The 26,656-nt window shown below is 37.2% G+C and overlaps 1 protein-coding gene across 1 annotated transcript in view; it reads left to right on the top strand.

Moving 5' to 3' along the window:
• Nucleotides 1–26,656, top strand: part of LYST (lysosomal trafficking regulator) — a 234,708-nt gene that overhangs the window by 34,355 nt on the left and 173,697 nt on the right. The window contains exons 3-4 of the mRNA XM_056113655.1: nt 16,069–16,152; nt 23,056–23,254. Of these exons, the coding sequence (XP_055969630.1) occupies nt 23,063–23,254 (192 nt within the window). The 5' untranslated portion in view covers nt 16,069–16,152; nt 23,056–23,062. The remainder of the gene's footprint in view (nt 1–16,068; nt 16,153–23,055; nt 23,255–26,656) is intronic.

Genomic DNA, 26,656 nt, shown 5'->3' with positions numbered 1-26,656 from the left:
TCTCTTCTCTCTCTCTCTCTCTCTCTCTCTCCCTCCCCCCCCCCCCCCTTGGGCATTGTGGTTTGCAACATTGATACTGAAAGATTATTAAGAATATCCCTTACCTACTTTTTTTTCCCTGCTTTTTGGGTCACAGTGATGCACCGGGGTTACTCCTGACTCATGCACTTGCACTCAGGAATTACTCCTGGCGTTGCTCGGGGGACCATATGGGATGCTGGGAATCTAAATTCTAACTCGGGTTGGCCGCGTGCAAGGCAAACACTCTACCCGCTGTGCTATTGCTCCAGCCCCGCCCCTCCCCCTTACCTACTTTTAATTCTCAGATCTTGTCTAGCGTTTCCAGCTATTATTGTCATAGTGGTCTCTTCTCCATCTTACCTACCCTCAGCTCCACATATACTTATGGTTAGTTCCAACTACTGACCAGTCCTCTTAACCCCTGTTTTCCTTAGCCATGGATATTATTCTTTTTCTATATATATTTTTATATACTGTAAATGAGTGTAGTCATTTTATATCTGTCCCTTATATCTGTTCCTTTCCTCCTGGCTCATTTCACTCAGTATGCTGTCTTTATCTACCGTAAATGAATGCAGTCATTCTATATCTGTCCCTCTCCTTTTGACTCATTTCACTCAGCATGATGCTCTCCATGTCCATCCATTTATAGGCAGATTTCATGACTTCATTTTTCCTGACAGCTGCATAGTATTCCATTGTGTAGATGTGCCATAGTTTCTTTATCCATTTGTCATTTCTTGGGCACTCAGGTTCTTTCCAGATTCTGGATATGGTGAATAGTGCTGCACTGAACATAGGCGTGCAGATGGTGTTTGTGCCGTGTGTTTTTGGGCCCCCAGGGTATATTCCCAGGAGTGGTATTGCTGGGTCAAATGGGATCTCAATTTCTAGGTTTTTTTTTTTTGAGAAATGTCCATATCATTTTCCAAAAGGGCTAGACTAGTTGGCATTCCCACCAACAGTGAAATAGAGTCCTTTTCTCCCCATGTTCACGCCAACACTGGTTGCCCTTAAAGCAAATTTTGACCAGGATAGCTTCATATTCTCTTTCCCCCATCCAAGTTAGTTGCATTTCCAGCATATAACTGGAAACATACATATGTTGCAATCATAGAAGTTTACATAGAGGTTTTTAAATTTTGTATCCAGGTATGTAGATTACAACCTAGTAGATTTGAATAAAGGTCTCGGTTAAAATTTAGAGATAATAGTGTTAAGGAAGCTTCTTTTCCCATTTCTAGCTTTTCTTTATTTTTGTCTCTTGGATTATAGAGCTCAGGGGCTACTTCAGCAGTGCTTGGGAGACTGTTGTGTGCTTGGCATTGAACCATCTGGGATTCCTGCTTGCAGAGCATGCTCTCAGGCTCTTTGCATTACTTCCCAGCCCCCTCCGTTGTCTGTTTAAATTGAGTTGGCAGAAGAAGAAAGGCGGTGACTTCTAAACCAGGTTTTTAAAGTCCTAACTAGCTCTCAAATTGTATAATTTTGAGTCAGCTAGTTTGGGTCCTAACCAGCTCTGGAACTTTGGACCTATGGACCAAAGTTTTTATTACCTATAGAATGTGGAGATTGAAAATATGATATCCAAATATTTTTGCCTCTGTGAAATATATTGTTTTAACTTATTCGTGTTTATCTCTGTATCTGTGCTAGTAATTAAATGGTAAAAAATAGTGTCTTTTTTTTTATAGTTTTTAAACTATAGAGTATGAGACCTTTGGGAAAGTCACTACAAATCAATGCTCTATACATACTAAACTCTGGAGAAATGGGATTTAGCATAGGTAGAAGTCTATATCAACAGACCTCTATTTTCAGGAAGGCTGCTTCTGATCATAGCTGAGTCTGATACAACAGAATTTGTATTAATAATAAATAAATATTTGTTATTCTGTAATTTTGTTTAGTCCTCACAGTAATCCTATGGTTCCTAGCCTTCTCTTTTTTGGCATATAATACTCTGAAAGAATTGTTTCTTTCTAGTGGTTATTTTAAGAAAACTGTTGTAATTAAGAGATTTTAAGACAACTGTGTAGTATTATTTAACATATTTTTATTGTTGTTTGACATTTGATTACAATTGTATTATTAATGGTTATACTTTTGGTGCACAAGATATTTTACCGACCCTTCACCACTGTCGTGATGAAACTTCTATTTCACCTCTTCCCTTCCCCTTACTGTTCCCCACTTGCTAAAACTCAGTTGTATAATCAAAGTCAGCATTGTTTAAAAGGGGAATTTACCAGGCTTTAGGCAGTTGGTGAAGATTAGGAATTGAGTACTTAATGTATTTCTGTTGGATGAGGAAGAGGTATGTTTTCTAATCTAATTTCTATAAGATTTGACAATAAGAATTAATCGATATGGTCTTGAGAGATAATACAGTGGACTGGGCATTGGCACTGCATGCAACTGAGCCGAGTTCTATCCCCAGGGCCCCATATGATTCCCAGAGCCCTGCCAGGGGTGATCCCAGAGCACAGAGCCAGGAGTAAACTCTGAGCACAGTTAGGTATGGCTTCCAGTATCAAAATAACTAAATCTATAAGCTCAAAAATTTAAGCTATATAGACTCTAAAATATATAAATTATAAGAGTAAATCTAATTTCTGTTATAATTTATTTTCTTGTTCCACCTCCCTTTTACAACCTCTAATTTTTGGATGTCAGAAAATAGAGAAAAGACAAGAAAACAAAGTCAAAAAACTCCAGAAAATCCTACTTTCATTTTCATTTTATTCTTCCTTGAAAGATTGCATTCATCTGGGGAACATAACCTAACAAAATAGGAGACTAACACCCAAGAGTGGCCGAGATTAGTACCAGGAATTTTGCTCCATGGCTTGGAGGCCAGCCACACACGCTAGGGGAAAAGGGAGCTCAGATAGAGAAGGGAGCACCAAATAAAGGGTGTTGGGAGGATCCTCCCAGGATGGGAGAAGCATGCTGAATATAGACCAAACATGACTGCCACTCAATGCCTCTTTTGCAAACCACAACACCCAAAAGGAGAGAGAGAGAACAAAAGGGAATGCCCTGCCACAGAGACAGGGTGGGATGGGGGGGGGCTGGGGGGTGGAAGGAATACTGGGACCCGTGGTGGTGAAACATGGGCACTGGTGGAGGGATGGGTACTTGATCATTGTATAACTGAAACCCAAGCACAAAAATTTGTAAGTCTACAACTGTACCTCATGGTGTTTCACTAATAAAAATTAAAAAAAAAAGATTAAATTCTGAAGAATAAAACATAATGTAATGTAAAAAAAATAAAAAAGAAATAAATAAAGTATACAGTGAAAAAAAAAAAGGAAAATGAAAGTAAGATTCTTCCTTCATTATTAAGCAGAACATCAACAATTGTTCACAGTTTTTTGAGGAAAGGCTGCAGAGAGCTTTTTCTTCCACCTGATGGCACTCTCTGTTGCAACATGTTCAGCTAATGCTGAACAGTAAATGACCTGTAACTTTTATCAAGAATGTTTGCTGACATTTTATTTCTTTATTAAATTAATTTTAATTAAAAACACTAATTAACAAAATTGTTAATTATACAGCTGCTTTAAGCATTTGGTGTTCCATCACCACCAGTATGACCTTCCTGCCACCAATATTGCCAGTTTCCCTTGCAGTCCCAACTGCCCCTATTGGCACATAACAAATTTAGTTTATATGCTTCTTCCAATAAAACTTTAGAAATGGCTAATAGAATGGTCATAAAGTAAATCGATAAGAGCCAATTGTGATTACTATATAATTTTGACCTCTGTAAATAAAAAAATTAAAACCATTTAATAGAATATAAGAAAATGCCTATTTTTATTTACAGATATAAGTTTTCAACTCTGGAATCTAAAATATATTGCATTAAATTTTATTTCATACTTGGGTGTCATTCTGGTAATGTCTCATCTGCCATTAGTGTTAATATGTTTTGGAGTTTACATGAATAGGTAAGCCCTACCTATGTAAATATGTAAATTTTCTAAATATGTAAATTTTCTCCCTGCCCTCATATAAACACTGTGGCTTACAAAGTTGTTCCTGATAATTTGTTATAAGCATTTAATATTTGAACACCAAATACCACCACCATTATACCTTCCCTGCACCACTGACTCCCAATTTTTCCAACCACCCCTTAAGCCTGCCCCTATAGCAATCCCTCAGTAATTTATTTTATATTGTTTGTTATCAATAATTTGCTAACAGAATGATTTAAAAAATGCTTAAGAATCTTAGTGAAAATTGTTGTATTTTACCATGGAGTCACTAAGTCTTTGTATGAGGGATTACTAAAATGTTGTTACAGGTTAATTCTTCTGTGTTTATATTTTCGTAATTGAGACTAGTTACCTTCTACGTTACATCCCACCCAGTCTGGTGTGCTGCCACTGGTTTGTCAGTGTTGTTAGAGATTAAAATGTCCAGAATTTTTAAGGGAGTGGTATAGCTGGAGTTAAATTTTTAACTGAGCAGCTGCTCCGGTATCTGGACATAACTGGAAGGGCTTCTGGAAATACAGGGAGTTGGCCTTCCCTACTCTGAGACAGCCTGGAGATTTCAATCACAAAACCCGCAGATGTGAATTTTTAAGCCGATTAATTTCTGGGTGAGGCTCGGTCCTGAGAGTGTAGTCTGGCCAAGGTGAGGGCAGAGATTTGGAGTGTGGAAGCAAGCGGCTGCCAGGGCACTGTGTTGACATTTTATGATCTCCGACAATACCCACTGCAGGGACTGGAGCCCTAGTACAGAAAGTGCCTTGCACATGCTCAACCTGACTTTGCTCTTAGCACCCCATATATTTACGTGCACCTCACCAGGAGTGATTGCTGAACACCGTAGGGTTTTGCCAAAAAAAAAAAAAGCCCAAAACAAAAAATACCCATAGTGGCTCCAACGAATAGACATTTTATAAAAAAAGAAACTGAACTTAATAGCACTCTGTAGTTAGATTCCCCTGTAACTGTTAGATTCCTCAATCAGCTACCTTTGTTTTCATGAATGCTTTGGTACTACTTGACTCTTCAGAATAGATTCTGAAGTAGTGAAAATAGAATGAGTAACTACATTAGTAAAATTAAAATATTATTGAAAATGTAATAAATGGTGATTGAATTAATGAATGCATTAATTAATTAGTGAAAAAGGAACTGGATCACAGTGGTCTTGTTCTTTTTTGTACCCTGCATATCTGGAGGAAAATTACTAACCTAGGGAGCTCTTCTTGCACATTTTTGAGCTTGAGATTCCATTTTTAATGGTAAATATGGTGTCAGTGATAACAGTGACAAAAAGTCATTGTTTTCATTTTCTACTGAATTCTCAGTGCACTAGAAAATTCTCTTTTTTATCTTTGGTCACAATTTTCTCTCTTTTTTTCTTCTCATTTTACATTTTGATATGAAACTTAATTTTATTTTCTCAAGCACTTTGACTTTCTTTCTGACCTCATTATGGTCTCCCAAGTACTGCTGTGGTTCACTCCTGAGCACAGGATCATAAATAGTATGTAAGTTTTATATTATATTATTTTATACCTGGACACCACCAGGTATAATGACTCAAAATTCCAAACAAAACAAATGAACCAAACAGAACGAATAAATGAAATTTCACAGCATCTGTTTTCTTTCTTCTCTGTTATTAGGAATGTTTTCCAGAGACTGACAAGAATGAAATTAAACATAATAGATGAAGAAAAATTAAGCTCAAGATTAGAGAGGAGATTGATTGAATTAGACTTTCTGTCTGTCTAAATGAATTCACATCTCAGATTCAGATTCTAGAAAATGTGTTAGTCATTGCTAACTCTGGAAATCATTGCGGAAATAATGATGTACTTGAAAACTTTCATATTATTGAAGAATAGTTTCTAAAATTATTTAGGGAAAAATATTTGTCTAAATATAAATACTATTTGTCCCACACCTGGTTCTGCTTAAGGCAGAGAGTCTGTTATCAGGGAGCACTCTTGCCATGCTCAGGGACCATTGGTGTGGGAGTAGGGGAATCAAACCAAGGACAGGCTATGTGTAAGGCAAGCACCTTAACCTCTGTACTATTTCTTTAGCCTCCTGAATTTCCAAAATTATAAAAGAATGTAGACTCCATAGGTTTTAGGTAGCTTTACACACAGGGATCTAGCAATAATTAAAAAATTTTAAAAAATATTTATAGAAGAAAAGATGAGAGCAATATAGTTCACAGAGGGCTCTCTAAGAAAAATTTATTCCATATAATTCAGGTTCCAGTTTTGACTGGAATGCTATTTGGAGAATGCTATTTGGAGAATGCTATTTGGAGTTGTCGTATATCTATATTTTCATTGTGTGTTTTTTTTTTGATGTCTGTGCCATCTTTATGTTCTTGAGGGACATGTTAGAGAATTAGACTATATTATAGCAGAGTAACTGAACATCAGAACTCAATTATTATTACTTCCTGGCAGCCTGCTGGGAAATCTCTTATAAGCTAGCAGTTTGTTGTTTTTTTTTAAATTTTATAGAACTTACCAGGTTTTTTTTAACCTAATCTAATTTATTAATCATTGGTTTATAATGCTACAATATTTCAGGAGTATAGCTCTTAGACCTCCCTCTGTGTATCTTAACCATACTTACTACCAAAGTTTTGGCATCATCACATAATTAAAATGACCCTTTCTAACCCCATTCGCTGCACCTCCCTTTCCTTCTGGTAATCACAATGTTTCCCACAGTCTAAGATTTGTTTTCCTTGTGTTTGGCAGTTTGTTTGCTTTGCTTATTTAAATTCCGCAGGTGAGTGAAACTGCTACTTGCCTTTAACTTTCTGATTTATTTTGCTTAGCATAGGCTCCTCAAGTTTCATTCACATTCTTATAAAAGACATAACTTCATCTTTTTTATTAGTTGAGTAATATTCTACTGAATATATACACCATAAGTTCTTTATTGTGGTGTATAGTAATAATAATTTTTTTAATTTTGGGGTAAAGAAACAGTTCCAGTACAGCATTTTCTCTGTTACTTACCTTTCACTGTGAATTGCCCTCAGTAATCTGAGTTTTTTAATGTTCATAAATAACCAGATCCTGCTTTTTAAATATCTTTGGATTGTTTAATTACAACCACTCATACATAGGGTGATTATTGACATGTGAGGCATAATAACTACCATTCTACCTTTTTTCTAGTTTTATATTTTTAGTGTTTCTTTTCCTACAAGTTCTGACTTTGCCTGGTCTTTCTGGATAATTTTATCAGTTTCTTAAATTTTTCTTCTAAGTATCTCTGCTCCAGAATTTTTTTTATAGTTACCATGAGGCTTGAAACTATCTTTTTTTTTTTTAAATAAATAGATTTTATTTGGAGGATTTTTAAGGTGTGGAGGGGGAGAGAGTGAGAGAGTAACATACTCAAGAGAGAACACGGGCTTCTCCAAGGGCAGAGAGAGCCCCTACACACATCCTAGCATTAGACACGAAAACTTGAAAGTACACACTCAAGAGGGGAGATGCGGATGACACGTGCTCACGCACCATTTGTGTGCTCCGCCACGTGGGTGCAAGCAGCACATAGGCTCAGGCAGCATATGCGCCTGAAACTATCTTTATATGATAGTCTTGGGGGGAGAAAGGGGGCGCCACTGATAGTAACTCATTGCTTTGGGTTTGATTCTTTTTGCTTTGTTTAAAAGTTTGTTTTGTTGCTGGAGCGATAATGCAGCTGCCTTGCACATGGCCAACCCAAGTTCGATTGCCGGCCTCCCATATGGTCCCCTAATCACCGCCAGGAGTAATTCCTGAGTGCAGAGCCAGGAGTAACCCCTGAGCATTGCTGGGTTCACCCAAAAGAAGAAAAATAAATGAATAAATAAATAAAAGTTTGTTTTATCGTAATATCTTGATTTACCAAATTGTTCATAATCAGTCCTAAAACATTCCAGCCTCATCTCACCCCCAATGTGGCCTTCCCTCCACCAGTGTCCCCAGTTTTCCACCTACTCCCCAGCCTGCCCTCTTAGCAGGCACAAAAAAATTTACTTCCTATTGCTTCTTACAACACAAAGGCAAATAGAATTACTAAAAATTAGATCAATAAAAGTCAATTTATGATAGTTGTTATATCTCATAGTGGTGTTAATGAAGTCATTGAGGATACTGGGCTGGTTGGTGCTGGTTGAGCCTTCTGTGTTACTGTTTAGTCTCGTTGAGCTTGGTGGTCTTCTGTACAACTTTCCAATCAAATTTGTTATGTCCCGATTAGACTGATATACTATAAGAATTGGGATATGTTGCACACATGCGTACATAGCATTGGGGTCCAGAAACTAAGCAGCTGGAACAGTTTGGTGACCTGACAGCTTGATGAGGTTCAGTTGTGGAACTGGCTCATTTCTATGTCAGAGGGAAGGAGGGTGTCAGGTATAGCTGTAGCCTTCTGTACCTTCAGGCAAAAAGGTAAAAAATCTGCCTGCCACATCTCAGAAAGTTCCCAGAGTTTTCAGCCCAGCCCAGTCTACCTGGGAAGATTCTGTGGTATCATATTCTTTTTGAGATTAGTTGCGGAAGTAGACTGTTCCTCTGCCAGAAAGATCGTAACTCATTGTTAGCAAACATTCTGCCCTTTTCTCATTTGATGTTTTCTTGTTTCATTTTATTTTTTAATTATGTTTCTATCATACTGTTTATCACCATATTCAAGAATTTTTCTTTTGTTTTTTTCTTTTTCTATTAAGAAAACCTTTCAGTATTCCTTGCAGTGCTGTTCTGGGGTAGAAAAATCCCATTAGCTTTTGTTCATTTAGCAAAGCTTTTATTTCTTCACCATATTTGATTAATAATTTTTCAGGGAACACTATTCTTGGTTGGAAGTTTTTATTTTTTAGGATTGTGGCATTCTGTATTCTTACTCTGTTTTTGGTTCTGCTGAGAAATCTGATGACAGCTTGATTGAGGTCTCTTTGTATGTTACTTTTTCTGTAGAAGCCTTTAATATTTTTTACTGTTGACTTCCATCAAATTTAATTTTTTTAAAGTACCATGATTTAAGGGCTGGAGCAATAGCACAGCAGTTGGGCGTTTGCCTTGCACATGGCTGACCTGAGTTTGATTCCTCTGCCCCTCTCAGAAAGCCCGTCAAGCTACTTGAGAGTATCTCACCCCCCCCCCCCCCCCCCGTGTCAAAGCCCGGCAAGTTCCGCTTGACGTATTCAATATGCCAAAAACAGTAACAAGAAGTCTCATAGTGGAGATGTTACTGGGCTCACTCGAGCAAATCAAACAGTGGGAGGACAGTGCTACAGTGCTACCATGATTTAAAAGCTATTCATAGTTGGGTTTTAGACATACAGTGTTCCATCACTGACCCTCCCACCTGTGTCAACTTCCCTCCACCAGTGTTCCCAGGTTCCCTGTCCTCCCCATTCCCCAGCCTGCTATATTGACAGACACCTTTTAAAGTTTGATTATTAAAGTTTGGGTCTCATGATTTCAGTATTGTCTCTGTGGTTTGGATATTTGGTACTGATGTACCTGGACCCTTGTACCTGTTGCTTCTCATCTGTTTCTTCTCTCCTACCCCATTCACTAACTCTCTTTTCTTATCTTCCCTATACTTTGAGATCAAGAATGATCTAGGTATCCTCCTTTTATGCCTCCCTTTATTCCATATCCAGTTAGAAAGACCATTCCTTACAGCTGCATAGCATTTTATTGTGTATATCATATCTTCATGATTCACTGGTCTGTTATTGGACATCTAGATTGATTCTAAATCTTAGCTATCGTACTAACCGCTGCAATGAATAATGGTGTGCATATGGTCTTTCTAATGAATGGTTTTTCTGTCTTAGGGGTAGATAACCAAAAGTGGAATTGCTTGGTTATATAGCAGCTCAATTTTAAGTTTACTAAGACTCCACATTACCGTTTTCCATAGGTGTCGAACCAGACAACGTTCTCACCAGCAGTGGATAAAAGTTCATTTTTCACCACATCACTGCCAACATAGATTGTTCCCATTATTTTTAATATGTGCCATTCTCACTGGTATGAGATGAGATGGTGTCTCATTGGTTTCTTGATTTGGATTTCTTTAATGATAAGTGATGATGAGCATTGTTTCTTTGGAGATGCAGATCTTAGCTTGATGTAATTCCATTTGTTTAGCTTTTCTTCTTTAGAAAAAAAAAGTGGGCTTTTGCTTTGGGGGAAACTTGATTTTGGGAAGAGTGTTACAATTTCCTTGGTAGTAATTGGTCAACTGACGAGCTGTATTTCCTCTTGATTCAGACTTGGAAGACTGTAGGAGTTCAAAGATTTTACATTTTCTCTAAGTTCTCTAGTTTCCTTGCATAAATATTTTCATAGTTATATCTGATAATCCTTTGTATTCTCTTCTATCTGTTGTGGTACATCTCCCCTCCATTTTTTTAAGAGGTGGGGGTGGCACAAGCCAGAAGGAAACTTTTATTCATAGGGAACAAAAGTTTTAAGGGATTACTTCTATTTACTTTCACTTTTTGCTATTTACTTTATGAATTTTAGTGTTTCTTCTTCTCTGACATTCATTAGCCACGGCATCAAATCTTCCTGGTGTTAACATCTTAGTATACCTTTTAACATGGCCACATGATCCATTTTCTTACTTCATTTAGTTTATATTTTATTTTATATAAAACACCTCTAGAGGTTCTTTGTCCACCCTTTCTAAAGTATCACTCCTGTATACTTTGTTTTACTATTTTTTCCTTTTCTTAATTAAAAATTTTTATTTTCATAAAGTTGTACACAATTGTTTACTTCAGCATTTCAGCACCAGTCCTGCCACCACTAATTTGAATTTTCCCACCACCACTCAAGCCTGCCCCATAGGCAGATGCTAAATTATTTTGTTTTGCTTGTTATGAATAGTATGAGATGTTATGCAGTCATGAAAGTGGCTTAATGCTTCTGAAATTCTAAATTTTCTTTCTTTTTTTTTTTTTTTTTAAATATTTGGAGTCTGGAGGCATCTCTGTGGAATGCTGCTCTCTTCCGGGATTCATTTGTGAGTCTCTGAATCATGGCTGTTAATGCACTTAAATGACGCTCAGAAGCAGTTCTTGGGTGGGACTGCCAGGAAACCGGAAGTGTGGTGAGATGGGGGGAGGTTGCCCATCTCTGACTCCGTGAAGCCTGGAATTTTTAGTCACTGGTCCCGTATACCTGGGTTTTCAGCAGGTTCATTCTCATGCATGGGGTCTCAGGATGAGCCTGTGAAGGTCTGCCGTGAACGTGGCTGTGATTGGGTCTGGAGGTTTGTGGCTGCTGGGGTTTATTTGGGACAGGTGGAGGGACACACCTGCCCCCTATCGATGTGCACTAGTGAAATCAGGCTGGCTCGGGTTGGGGAGACATCTCTGCAGCATGCTGCTCTCTTCCGAGATCCGTTTGTGAGTCTCTGAATCACGGCCATTAATGCACTTAAATGTCCTGATTTTGATCTCTTTTGAGATTTATTTATGGGTCTCTGAAGCAAGGCTGATAAATGAACTTGTATACCTGGGCCGGAGGTGGTTTGTGGGCATGATTCCCACATACATAAGTTTGGCATTTAATTTCTCAGGAAACTTGGTCCCAAGTTGTTGGGGTCTGGCCAGAGGCACAGCAGCAGTATTGGGGTTTCAGGAAGTCTGAAGACACCATCAGACTGCTGATCCTCTCACCCCACAGGAACACATTGACCTGTTGGGCAGCACTGTACCCCTGTTTTACTTTTTTTAAAAAGCACTTAGTTATGTCTTTCTATGTTGCAGTGTTTGATTTTTCTTCTCCATCCCTCTAGAATCTATGAGGGCAGGCTATTTGTCTTTCCTCTATACTAGGTGACAAAAATAGTGCTGCTCTATAGTAAATCTTCAATAAATATTTCTTGAACTGAATGACAGTAATGAAGTTTCTGATAATATAAAATCAGGAGGTGCAGTATTTTTCTGAGGGTCCAAATACCTATAATCATAATAATCATATTTAGTACAATATGATGTTTAGTATGGCATTTTCATTAAAAGTTAAAAATTATAGTAATTCAGATTAAATTTTGTTCTTGAAGCTATGGTGTGTAGAAAGTAATATGACATTTAATTCTTGGTGAACTTATGACCTAAGATTAAGACTCACAAATTATTAACTGTTGGTGTTTATGTTTTGGAAATAGGCAATTATATATGCTGCTTTAAGGACATCTTTATTAAAAACACCCACAAATATTTTTTTGATACCAGACTTTTTTGATACGCAATATAATATAGAGTGATAGAAATTAGAACAGAGTCATAAAGCAGTTGCCTTGCATGTGTGCGATGCTAGGTTTGATCCCCAACACCACAAAACAATAGTAGTAATAATAATAGTATGACACAGACTTAAAGAGGGCAAAGATCATTGTGCTGTCAGAATTATGATCTCAGATACAGTCACACTATGGATATACAAATAGGAGTTTCAAAATACAGTGATAATGAAGCCTGACAGTTAAAGGAGCATAGAGTAATACTTCAGCTTGACCTATAAATGTCCATCAATAAGAAACAAATCGTTCCAGTTGTCTGTCAGCTTCTACTTCTAATTACTATGCTGAGTTAGCTGAAATCATTTTCACATTACAAGAGAAATGTCTCCACTTTGTAAGTTGGTGGGTGCTAGTATTTACATTAATGCAGTACCATTTTTATGCTCAAAATTTTGTTGGTTAATTTCTCCTCCATGATTTTACAGTTAAAAGTTTATGTGGAGGTTTTTGACTAACTCACAAGGCAGCAGAAATAAGAATTGAGATGACTTTCCAGGGCTGTTAAATAATTAGGTGAGCCCTATAAAAGTGTTGGTGCTCAGCCCTTGAGTAGATGACAGAGGCTGAGATCATCTTAGCTTTGTACCTGTACCGGGCTGCATGGGCCAGAAAGAAACGCTTCCTCCCCTCCCTCCCATCCCTACAATTCACATAAAGCCCTGTGGAGTCTAATAGCTTTATTCCATTTACTGCCTACTTGAAGTATTCCTAGAATAGTGTATAGTACAAGGATTGTTTGCCAAACTGAAAGAAATTAAAGACTATTCTCTTGATACAAGCATTTTGAAACAAGGTTATCCCAATTAAAAATCTTATGGTTCAAATTAAATCTTTATATTTGTCTTATAACTGTAAACAGCTATTATTTTTACCAGCTGCTTGGTAAAAACTATGAAGAATGAGGAAACAGGTTACTAAGAGACATATTGTATTACCACAAAATGAAATTTATTCTGTAGTATATAAAAATCATTTCATTTTTTATACACAAAAGATTAAACACTTTTTTAAAATTCAAGAATATGAAATTTGGTGGTAATTTGTTGGTTTGGTTTGTTCGTTTTTTAGTATTTAAGAAGTTGTTGTAGTTCATATAATTTGTTGTTATTTGTTTACTGTTTGTATTTTCTGAATTTTTATGTTCTTTTGTTTCATGGACCACACCTGGCTGTGCTTAGGGGACCGTATAGGGTACTGGGAATCAAACTTGGTCAATTGCTTGCAATATAAGCATGCTACTTGCTCTATGATCTCTTTGTCTCCTGTTTGACCGTTGACACTTGCAGGAGAAAAATAACTTGGCTAACCATTTGTAGATCCTAGATTCTCATGTTAAGACTAATACATATCAGGTCTGACTCTCCGTTCTTTATAACTGGTTATTTATCTGGAAGTTGGGAGAGGAGAGGTAGTGAGTTATAAACAAGTTGTTTATTCAGATAAATATACTACATGACTCCTTTCAAGATCCTATTGTTGAAGCTGTTTTTAAAGTTTCAGTTGTAAGGCTCACGACCTGTGGTGTTCTGGGGGCCAGGTAATGCTAGGAAATCAAACCTAGAGTCTTGACTTTGCATGTGTTCTACCAGTTAGACTAACTCTCAGCCCTCTTAGAACTATTTTTGAGACATTTTTGAGGGGAGGGCATACCCAGCAATGCTCAGGGATTATTCCTGACTCTGGACTTAGGGATTACCCTTGGCAGTGCTCAGGTGACCATATGGAGTGCTGGGGATCAAACCCAGGTCAACCACATGCAAGGTCAGTACCCTACCTGCTATACTATCACTCTGGCCCCTACTTTTGAGACTTTTTTTTTTTAATGTTCTGTTGAGATTCAAAAATTTTGTGGACTACTTTCTTCATATTCAAATTTCTTTAAAAATTTTAGTCTACTTTCAGCACGCATCTCCCATTCCAAATGAGCCCTTTAACCATCATTTACTTCATTGATGGCTGCTTAGTACCTGTATTGCAAACCATAGCACCCAAAAGGAGAGAGAGAGTAGGAGAAAATGTGCCTGCCACAGAGGCAGGGAGTGGGAAGGGGTGGCAGTGGTGGGAGGGATACTGGGAACAGTGGTGGTGGAGTATGGGCACTGGTGGAGGGATGGGTACTCCATCATTGTGTGACTGAAACGTAATCACAAAAGTTTGTAAGTCTGTAACTGCATCTCACGGTGATTCATTAAAAAAAAAAAAGAAGGGAAAGAAATATTCAAGAAACTAAATGCATATATTTCTTTTATTTTTTTCATTATTAAATATGTATAAAATCATTTAAAAAATTTTATGTAGGAATACTGCTATTTATTCAGCCACTGATTAACTGATTGAATTGGGCATGAACTTCACCTTACTTTTTTTTCATTTTATTTGTTTATTTTTCTTCTTATATTTATTTATTGAATCACTGTGGCAAAAGTTACTAAGCTTTCAGGTTTAAGTCTCAGTCATACGATGATCAAACACCTTCCCTTCACCAGTACTCATTTTTTGCCACCAAGAACCCCAATATACTCCCCTTCCCACCCCTCCCAATGCCTGTGAGGCAGATGATTTCTACTTAACTCTTCTCTACATTGATTACATTCATTATTTCGACAAAAGATGCACCATTGTTGTTTAGAATCCCCGCCCTGCCCCCGCCCAACAATCAAAATTGCTGAAAAGGCATTGTGAAATACTTTGTTTTCTATAGCTGGTTATGAGAATTATATAATGTCACGTGGCTGCGCTTTTGGATTTCTGCAAAGAGCCAGATAATTATGAGATTGGTTTCTGTACGTCTGGTGTTATGGCTGTGCTGGAGAGGCGCTGGGGGTGCAACTTGTGACCTCGGTATGGAGTGAAGGACGAGCCAGTACCGCCCCCCTTCCCATGAGACTGAAGTTGCCCTGTCACTGCAGGCTCAGACCTGGCTTTCCTATAAGCTCTGAGGCAGCGGCCACCTTGCTGCCAGGGGGGAAAAAGGCGGAAGGGAGCAACACCCTTTCTCTCCCGGGGAGGCATGGCGCCGTAGTTTTAACGCATAGCCCATTCACTTTTCTGCTGCAAGCTGCTGCCAGGCTCTGGACTAAGTCCTTTTGCCTCTGGAGCCATGGCCATGCCAGAGAGCCACTTGTGGGGGGCAACTCATGACCTCAGTAGGGCATGAAGGACGAGCTGGTACCATCCCCCATCCCATGAGACTACAGTTGCCCCATCACTGCTGGCTCATACCTGGCTTCCAATCAGCTCTGAGTCACCGGCCACCTTGCTGCGGGGGGGGGTGGGGGGGGGGGCAACACCCTTTCCCTCCTGGGGAGGCATGGTGCCGTAGTTTAACAAATGGTCCATTCACTTTTCTGCCGCAAGCTTAAATGCATATATTTCTAATCCAAAAAATAATTATGGGTTATGGTCAGTGCTTTGTCATAATTTCTTCTGTTTATACTCTGTTACACTACATTTGAATTTTGAGTAATGGATATAAACATGTAGAAGACACCATGGAGGCAAGAAAAAAGTCTGCACGAAAAACAATTTTCAGCTGAAAAAGGTCACCATTTTTAATGATTTTTTGAAATATGGATAAAATTATAATTTTACACAAAAAAAGTTTGTGGACTGTTTCATATACCAAATATGAAGAATTGGTTATTGTATTTTTATATCAGAATACATTTGTTTAAATCATTTGCTTTTTACTATAGGCATTAATATGTTTATTTTGTTTTTGTAGGTGAAGCTTTTTTTTAATATTTGTTTCACCCCACTGATGAGTTCAAACCAAGATTCTAAATGTTACTAAAGAACTGAAAGATTGGTAAGTATTTAGTGTGATAAATACTAACCGTCAAAATACTTATACAAATAATGTTCTGTTCAAGGCTTTATAGTTGCGTGACATTAATTATCCTCTAAAGTAAAAACAATTAAACTTTCTATAATAAAGTTGGATATGTAAACTCACTGAATGGCATATTGCACAGTGGTTGAAAGGAATGAATCTGTTGAAAAGGGAAAACAAAGCTGTAAAAGATTTTTAAATATTTTAAATATGTAAAATAGTACAAAATGGTTTATGGTTACAAATATAAAATAATAACACATGAAAATGATAAATACTGGCTAGGGAAGGGAAGGAGGTATGGGAGGTATAGTTAGGATACAATTCTATATAGTTTACACACAAACTGACATAGAGTAATGTTAATACTTGTTATATCTTAGTTTTAGCTATAACTTCATCTTACATAGCCTTCTTTTCTGGATATTTGAAATATTTTAAAAATATTGAAAATACCATACAACCATCTTTAAATTTCTTTCAGAATCACTAAAAAGGGATGACATTCAGAATGACTGAACGACACTCAATTAAATTCAAAATTCTCCTTAGAGGAGTAGGGAGAAATGTACAATTCCAGAGTGCCTCTGTCACCCTTTTAAATATTGTTAGTGTTGACTAGTGCATGTAGACAAAACAGTGAAAACTGTATGAACAGTAAAAAGGATAGCTTAGAATTAGTTATTTTTTGATAATAGGCTCTTATAGTAGGATATTCTAAGAAAATATGAGTTCAGTAAGAGTGTGGATCATGACTGCTGTATCAAACAAATATTTCATGTATGCCAGTGTTCTATTCTAGATAAGAATATATAAAGGTAAAGTAAAGGCCCTCCCATTGATCGTCGATTTGCTCGAGCGGGCCCAGTAACGTCTCCAGTGGAGACTTTGTTGTTACTGTGTCTGGCATATCGAATCCTCTCGGTAGCTTGCCGGGCTCTCCGAGAGGGGCGGAGGAATCGAGCTCAGGTCAGCCATGTTGGCTGCGTGCAAGGCAAACGCCCTACCCGCTGTGCTATCGCTAATGAAGACAAAATCCCATTCAGAATAATGGCAAAAACTGAAAAAAATCCTGGAAAAAAACCCTGAGTTTCACTAATAAAAATTAAAAAATAAATAAATAAAAAGTAAAAGTACTCACCATCAAAAAAATAAATAAATTCTAATTCTAGGTGTAAAAAAAAATACCTGAAAAGAAATACATAAAACCTATTATCTAGAGTTATTATATAACAGCAATTCCAACTTTAAAGACATAGTAGGATAAATGTGCATGAAAGGATGTTTTCTTCAGCTTTGTTCATTATTTTTAAAAACTAGAACTAGAGCCAGAGACATAGTTCAGGATGAGGCTGATCCCAGGGGTGATGTCCAGGAGTGATCCCTGAGCACAGAGCTAGGAGTAAGCCTTGATTATTGTTAGGTGTGACCCAACCCTCCCACCCCCTACACCAAGAAATATTCAGCAGTGAGAGATTAGCTGCACATCAAAGCCATGAACTATATGCAGTAGGTAGCATCATAGATTTATCTATAAAATGCCATGTAGCTATTAGAAAAAGGAGACTGAAAAAATTGTCCAAAATGTCTAAATGACTATCTAAATGACACAGAGCAAGAATAGGTTATTTATGTATAGTACCCTATTTATATAACTATTAAAATGTACATTTTAAATCAGTCTAAACATATATTTTTTGCATGTATAGTAATGCTTTTATTAGAATTTTTCTCATATGAATAAAACTAAAACATAAGGAAAAAAATCTTTTTGTGGTGAGAACTTGTAGGATTTAATCTTTTAATGACTTTTCTATTTGACATAAAGCAGTGAGCAGTATTGGCTAGAATCATGATGTTGGATGTAATACCCCTACGGTATTTATCTTTTAGAAATTGTACTTTTAGATTTCTCTCCCCAGTTTTCTCCTCTTCTTCTCTCCCTAAGGACTGGAGAGATAGCACAGTGAGTAGGGTGTTTGCCTTGCATGTGGCCGACCCTGGTTCGATTCCTCTGTCCCTCTTGGAGAGCCTGGCAAGCTACCAGTAGTATCCTGCCCGCAGGGCAGAGCCTGGCAAGCTATTCATGGCGTATTTGATATGCCAAACACAGTAACAACAAGTCTCACACTGGAGACGTTACTGGTGCCCGCTCGAGCAAATAAATGAACAATGGGATGACAGTGCTACTCTCCCTGGAAATATCAAGTATGATGTCTCTCTCTCTCTCTCTCTCTCTCTCTCTCTCTCAATATTCCACATAAAATGAGATCTGCATTTCCTTTCCTCTGATATATTTCAATTAGTATAATGCCTTCAAAGTTCATCCATATTCCTATAAATGGTAGAATTTCCTTGTTTTCATGGCTAAATAATATTCTTTCAGTGTAGAGGACCTTTACTTCTTAGTTAAGTTTGAACTAAATATTTTTGGTTTTTGATACTATTATAAAATAAATTTATTTTTTCAGAAATTTTGTGTTTAGTGTATCGAAATACTATGAATTTTTACATATTAAATTCATTGTTCACAACTTTACTGAATTCATTATTTAGATCAAACATTGTTTTGATCTAAACACTGGTTGAGTCTTTAGGATTTTCCAATTCTGGTTCCTTTTATTTCTTACCTTATTGCTCTAGGTAGAACCCTCAGTACTGAGTTGAATAAGACAGGTCAAAGTGGGCATCCTTGACTTGTTCCCAATTTTAGAGGAAAAGCTTTCAATCTTTTACCACCGAATAGGATATTAGCTATGAGCTTGTTACTTACAACCTTTATAATATTGAGATATGTTCCTAATATATACCTAATTTGTTGAGTTTTTACTATAAATGGGTGCTAAATTTTGTCATTTTTGTCTATTTTTTTTAGATTATGTGATTCTTTTCTACGTTATATCAGTGTGATACATCGCATTGATTCATTTGCATTTTTGATAGCATTTATTGATACATCGTGGCATTCCAAGGTTAAATCCCACTTCACGATGGTGAAGTGTTGTTGAATTTGGTGTCCTTGTGTTGAGAATTTTTGCATCCATATTTTCTTTGGGGATATTGGCCTTTGGCTTTCCTAGCAGTGTATATTTTTATTTGGTACCAGAATTATGCTGACCTTTTACATAAAAATTGGGAGTATTCCTTTCTTTTTCCATTTTTTTAAAAGACCTTGGGAACAATGTTAATTCTTTAAATGTTTGTTAAAAGTCACGTGTAAGAGACCTGGGTTTGATCCTCCAGCAGGTCAAGGACAAGAAAATTTCCCAGTGAAGCTAAGGTTTGCTCATTGGAAGACTTTGAATCTATTTTTTGAGGAATTATTTTTTTATTTAACACCCAAGGATGGCTTATTTTTGGACTAATAATTCTTCCTCCATTTTGTCTAGATAATCCTTATGTTGGTAAATAAAGCCTATTGTACTTCTTTGAATTACTTTGGCGTCCATTGTACTGTCTCCTCATTTACAATTTTTTATTATTTTATATAAATATGTTTATATAAATACATAATTTTATAATTCATTTATAATCTTTTCATATGAATCCTTTCTCATTTTTCATTTCTTAGTTTAGCTAAAGTTTAGTTAATTTTTTCATTTCTTTTCTATTCTCTTTTACTTATTTTTGTCCTAATCTTTATCACTTTATTTTTTCTGGAAATAACTTTGATGTCAATGTATTACTACACTGCGGGTCACACTTGTGCAGGGATTGCATTTGGCAATGTGAAATGGTGTTCAAGAGCAAATACAAGACCTCATGCATGCCAAGAAGGCTCTCTGCCTTTGGCATCCCTGGGCCTCTCCTCTGGGTAATTTTATATGTCCTCATGATCATCTTTCTGCATTAGGTTTTCATTTGAAATTCTCCATTGAATCATTCAGTTCAGTAATTGTATTTTTCATCTTTAAGATTTCTGCTAGTTTATTTTTTTAATGGTTGCTCTTAGTTTCTTCAGGCCAGTTTCATTTCAGTTGTGTTACATATTTGTTAGTACTTTGTCTAATCTGTTTATATATGTGCCTGGTTGTTGTTTTTTTGTTTTGTTTTGTTCTGTTTTGTTTTTTAATTTTTATTTGTGAGGCACCATGAGGTACAGTTGTAGACTTACAAATTTTCATGCTTGGGTTTCAATTATGCAATGATCAAATGCCCATCCCTCCACCAGTGCCCATTTCCCACCACCACGGATCCCAGTATCTCTCCCACCCTCCACACCCCCATCCCACCCTGCCTCTGTGGCAGGGCATTCCCTTTTGTTCTCTCTTCCCTTTTGGGTGTTGTGGTTTGCAAAAGAGGCAATGGGTGACAATCATGTTTGGTCTGTAGTCTACTTTCAGCATGCTTCTCCCATCCTGGGAGGATCCGCCGAACACCCTTTATTTGGTGCTCCCTTCTCTATCTGAGCTCCCTTTTCCCCTAGCATGTGTGGCTGGCCTCCAATCCATGGAGCAAAGTTCCTGGTACTAATCTCAGCCATCCTTGGGTGTTAGTCTCCTATTTTACTTTATGTTCCCCAGATGAATGCAATCTTTCTATGTCTATCCCTCTCTTTCTGACTCATTTCGCTTAACATGATACTTTCCATGTAGTACCACTTGTATGTAAATTTCGTGACTTCATCTTTTCTAACAGCTACATAGTACTCCATTGTGTAAATGTACCAAAGTTTCTTTAAGCCTGGTTGTAGCCTGGTTATTTTTTTGAAAGTTTTGGGCTGTTCAAGAAAGAACCAAGATCAAAGCTTATAGAATAATGTTGGCATTTTTGGAAGAAGATTCTAAGAACAGTAATATTGTAAGAAGTGTTTTGTAGAAGGCTGGGGAGATTGCTTAAAAGCCTGGAGCACACCATGGCTTGGAGGCCAACCACACACGCTGGGGGAAAGGGGAGCTCAGATAGAGAAGGGAACACCAAATAAAGGTGTTGGGAGGATTCTCCCAGGATGGGAAAAGCATGCTGAGAGTAGACTATAGACCAAACATGATTGTCACCCATTGCCTCTTTTGCAAACCACAACACCCAATAAGAGAGAGAGAACAAAAGGGAATGCCCTGCCAGAGAGGCAGGGTGGGATGGGGGGGATGGGGGGTGTGAGGGATACTGGGATCTGTGGTGGTGGGAAATGGGCGCTGGTGGAGGGATGGGTATTTGATCATTGTACGGTTGAGATCCAAGTGCAAAAATTTGTAAGTCTGCAACTGTACCTCATGATGTCTCACTAATAAAAAAAAAAAGCCTGGAGCACAAACTTTTCATACAGGAGCCCTGAGTTCAGTCCCTGGCACTGTATGGTCCCCTGAGCACCACCACCTTTTGGGAATGGCCCCAAAAGGACAAATATTGCAAGGTAGATCATCTTAAATAGAGGAAGGCAATTTTATGTGGAAAACTTTAAGGAAGTGTTGTGTTAGAGTTAATTGTCAGTAACCTCCCCCCCTTTTTTTGTGAAGCACTAAATATGTATCTAAAAATTAGTGAGATTAGGAAAATAAGTTAATAAATTTAAATATGGAATATAAGTAAGTTATTTGTTGGTTTCTTTTACTTTGTGAAAGCTTACAAAGAACCAGTATTATATATATTTGCTCTATATTTAGATAATGATTGTGATTTTTCTATTTTTATTTTTTATTTTTACAACGGTGGGATTGTTAAAATAATACCTAGAAGTCTAATAGGAACCAGAAATTAAACTATCAGGCTCTAGAATGTACAGGAAGGAAAAGAGTAGTAGGAATTTGTGTGCTCTCCCTTTCATATTTATCTGTTTCTTTTTGCATCTTGTTGAATTTTTGCCACCTCATTGGTTTCTTCTGAGGCTCAATGACCTCATTATGACAACAATGTCACTTTTCATTTTATCAACTTATGTATTTCTTTTAATTTAAATTTCTGTGCAAGAGGGAAATAAAAATCCCTGATTGGCCCACCACCTCTTAGAAAGCTGCACCATGTGAAGCAGTATTTTTTGATCTGTATGTTTGTTTGCTGAATCGGGTGGAGTTCAGTTGATTACAGAGACTGGCTGTTCCTCTTGCAATGGGCATTGTCATACAAACAGTTGCTTTTTCAGTAGGGACAGTGAGTACAGAAAAAGTCTGTGATACACATTTAATTTAAGCTCTCCTAGTGAAAAAATATTATAAAGACTACTGAATGTGTCAGTATTACTTTTTAACCCTAATTTTAAACTGTTATGAAACTCTTTGGGACTTTGTTGCTCTTTGGGGATTTTTCTTTTCTGAATATTTATACATTTTTAAATATATTTTTATTTTCAGCTTTTTGTATACTTTCCCTTACTATTTTCTTAATTTTAAAAATGTTACATTGTCTTGATTTGATTTGTGTTTAGTTAAAAATTGAATTGGCATAACTTAGGTTGCTAAAATTTTTTATGTTAATTTATCTGATGGGACATCCTTATTTTAGTTCAGTTACCTCTGGTAACTGAATTCTGGTGTTTGGGGAGGGGGGTATTTGGAGCTGTGAGTTCTACAAATGCAAATAGTTTGTATTGTTAGAAGATGCTTTTATCTTTTAAAATATGTAAACAGGAATAGTACGGTTTTCTTTTAATTGTATGTGCGTCTATTTAAGACAGACAGGATCTACCTGAAGAGCCACCACTTTCTGTATCCATGCCTTCATGTATTCAGTTTTGATTGTGCTTGAGCATTGCAGAGCCAGACTGATTTTTTTTTTCTGTACAATAATGTTTAAGAAATCCTTCACTTGGTTCAGACGAGAGGTCAAAAATACAGGGTTAAGTCCCAGTAATTTAAAGCCAATGTTTAGTTAAAAATAAAGACCTAACCACAAAGTTTTTAAATGTAGGCTTTTCTAATATTTTTTGTATTTTTTGTTTTATAGCTCGGTCATGAGCACTGACAGTAACTCACTGGCACGTGAATTTCTGACTGATGTCAACCGGCTTTGCAATGCGGTGGTTCAGAGGGTGGAGGCCAGGGAGGAAGAGGAGGAGGAGACACACATGGCAACCCTTGGACAATACCTGGTTCATGGCCGAGGTTTTCTGTTACTTACTAAGCTAAATTCTATCGTTAATCAGGTAACATTTTCTTGTTAAATATTTTATTGATATTGTATACCTAATTATAGATATGTATATATAACTTCTCAGTTTCAGATTCTGAGAAGCTCTCACATTACCCAACAGGGAAAATTAGTTGCATTTATAAAATATTATTTACTTGGAAAATTTTCAAATGTCAGAAATATCGTAGAACTATAAAAACCCTAAATTGGTTCTTCTTAAATGGTTTTCCTTTATGCTATACCTTTTAGCTTAATATCAGTGATTATTGTTAGAAGATTGCAATTGAGAAATATATACTTTAATATCAAATATGTTTTTAAAAATTCAGTGTCAGTTATATTAGGGAGCTTGCTAATTGAGGAGTGGAAAAAAGAGAACCCTTTGTGTAAACTAATAATTGCTATCCTTTAGCTTATATCATCTATTTTTTAAATATATTTCTGTTTATTTGAAGTATGCTATAGCCATACGTGTTTTGATTTATTGTTACCATATTTCCTAGTCATAATCATTTATATTTACTATTGATCATAATTATCTGACCTGGATACTAGAATAAAAACATAGTACATACAAAACTATATAATACTATAGGAGACATTATAGAATTTTAAGGCTAACTTTAATTCTAACCTTTCACAGATAAAAAACTGAAATCCAAAACACATTTACTAACTTAGCCAAGGTTAACTTAAAGCCTAAATGTGAATTCTATCTATTTCATTTTAGTTGAAAATAAACATAAATTTATTTGGGAGGTGCCTCCCAAACAGTGCACAGAGGGCCCCAGGGCCACTGATGGTCCTTAGCCACTTGAGTCAGACAGACAGGTCAGTGCTTGCACTGACAGTTCTATGCTTCCTAGGCCCAAAAGTTCACACCCAGTGGGCTCAGGGAGCCAGTGAGGGTGGGGTTTGAACTTGGGTCCCAGGGCATGCCATAAACTTCCTTATTCTGTTTTCCTGGCCCCACAGATATTTAATTGATGAAAGAAAATGTCTTCCATCTACTTTCAGGAGAATAACTAATGTGGTTAGATAATGTTTTAGTTAACATCTATTAGTCACGGAAGAGTATCATGCTGAGTGAAATGAGTCAGAAGGAAAAGGATATAGAATGATTGCATTCATTTGTGGTATATATAAGTAGAAGATGTATATATATGTGTGTGTATATATGTATATATAAATATATATATATATATAAAAGAATATCCATGGCAAGGGAAAATGGGTTAGGAGGACTGGTCAGTTGTTGGAACTAACCACAAGTGTGAGTGGGGCTAAGGAGAGGTAAGCTAGAGAAGAGACCTCTATGACAATAATAGCTGGGAATGGTCATCTTGGACAAGATCTGAGTGTTAAACATAGATAAGGGATATTCTTGATAATTTTTCAGTATCAATATCACATGGCCGACCCGAGTTCAATTCCTCCACCCCTCTCGGAGAGCTACCGAGAGTATCTCGCCCGCATGGCAGAGCCTGGCAAGCTCCCCGTGACGTATTCGATATGCCAGACACAGTAACAACAAACTCTCCAATGGAGATGTTACTGGGCCTGCTCGAGCAAATCAACGAACAACGGGAGGGCCTTTACCTTTACCTTTTAATATTGCAAACCACAGTGCTCAAAAGGAGGGAGGGGGAGGGAAAAGGAGAGGGAAGGGGAGGGGAAGGGGAGAGAGGGGTGGGAGGGAGGGGGGAGAGAGGAGAAGAGGGGAGGGGGAGAGAGAGAGAGAGAGAGAGAGAGGGAGGGAGGGAGGGAGAGGAAGAAAAGTGCCTGCCAAAGAGGGGGTTGGGGTGGGGGGCGATGGAGGAAACCTGGGAATACTGGTGCTGGGAAACATGCACTCACTGGTGGAGGAATGGGTGTTGGAATACTGTATGACTGAAATCCAACCATGAATGGCTTTGTATTGCTCTAAAAAAAGTAATTAACTAAAAAATTTTAAATAATAAACCAAAAAAATTTGTAGACATAAAAGTCTTTCCTTCTTAGTTGTGTTAGTAGGTTATTTTTACTCTAATTTCTACCAAATATTTATATACTTTGGAAATTAATCTTGATAGATACATGGTTTGTAAACTTAAAAAGTAAATAAATGACATCTGTTTTCTCAAGCTCTATAGATGCCAATTAACTGCAATCAGAATTTTAGTATCTCTTTGTTCTAGTCTCTTTAATGAGTTATACTTCAGTTTTAATAGAATTAAACCAATTTTATATATACAGCTTATTGGTTTTTAGTGTAGTCGCATTTATGTGCAACTATGATCAGTTCTAGAACATTTTCATCATCTCAGGTTTCTGTTTGAGGCTTTTTCGCTGCCATTCTTTATCCCACCGATACCTCTCAGCCCTAGGCAAACGCTAATCTACTTCTAACCATTTTAATAATAGAATTTATCAATTAATATTAATAGGGCTTATTTGTTTAACCAGAAAATGGAAAATGGTCATTGAGGGGCTCATTAAGAAACTCATAACAATGATTCAGAGCTGTTTAGGAGTAATGTGGGGGTGGGCCTTCCCAATATGTGCTCCATAGGAGGCCTCGGGAAGCTCACTGGCAGTTCTTGGCCAAGCAGGCTGGTGGATCAGTGCAAGGGCCAGAGGATATGGTGCTTCTTGGTTGTCCCCAGTAGTACCATGAATTACTCAAGCCATCCCAGCAGTGCAGGGGTTCGCTAAGCCTATAGTGGGTGATGCTCAGGGCCCTCCACGGCTGTACATAAGACACTTGGCATATGTCCTAACTGCCATACTATCCCCTCCCCCATTTAAATTAAAATTTTAACTAAAAAGTTTTAATTATGATTCTCAGTACTATTAATGATGGTTTCTCATGAATAGTTCATACACCACACCCATCACCAGTGTACTTACCTCCTTCTCCCAAGGACCCCATGTCTTTCAAACCCCATCAGTTCTTCAATTGTGTTGGTTTTGGCCCTATATTACTACCTTGCTATATATCATTAAATCCCACATATGAGAGAGATCATTTTGTATGTCTCCCATTTTTTTCTGACTTTACTCAACCTATTTTTTAGTTTAATCCATGTTGTTGCAAGTTGCATGTTTTTTTTTTCTTTCTTAAAGCTGCAAAGTATTCCATTGTGTATATATTCTACAGCTTTTTATCCATTTTTCTGTATTTGGGCATTTGTGTTGTTTCCATATCTTAACTGCTGTCCTAAGTGTGGCGAAGAACATAGGTATGCATAAATCCTCTTGAATGAGTGTTTTTGTGGGTTTTTTTTTTTATAGATGCCAGCAAAGAAGTGGTATTTCTGGGTCATATGGTAGTTCTATTACTTTTTTGAAAAAAATAGATCTCCATATCGCTTTCCATAGCAATCATGTGACATTCCCAGCAATAGTAGATGGGGGTTCCTTTCTTACCACAGCC

This window comes from Sorex fumeus, unplaced genomic scaffold (genome assembly GCF_029834395.1).
Source record: "Sorex fumeus unplaced genomic scaffold, SorFum_2.1 ptg000021l, whole genome shotgun sequence".
Lineage (NCBI taxonomy): Eukaryota > Metazoa > Chordata > Mammalia > Eulipotyphla > Soricidae > Sorex > Sorex fumeus.
This window is presented reverse-complemented; position numbering and strand designations above follow the sequence as displayed.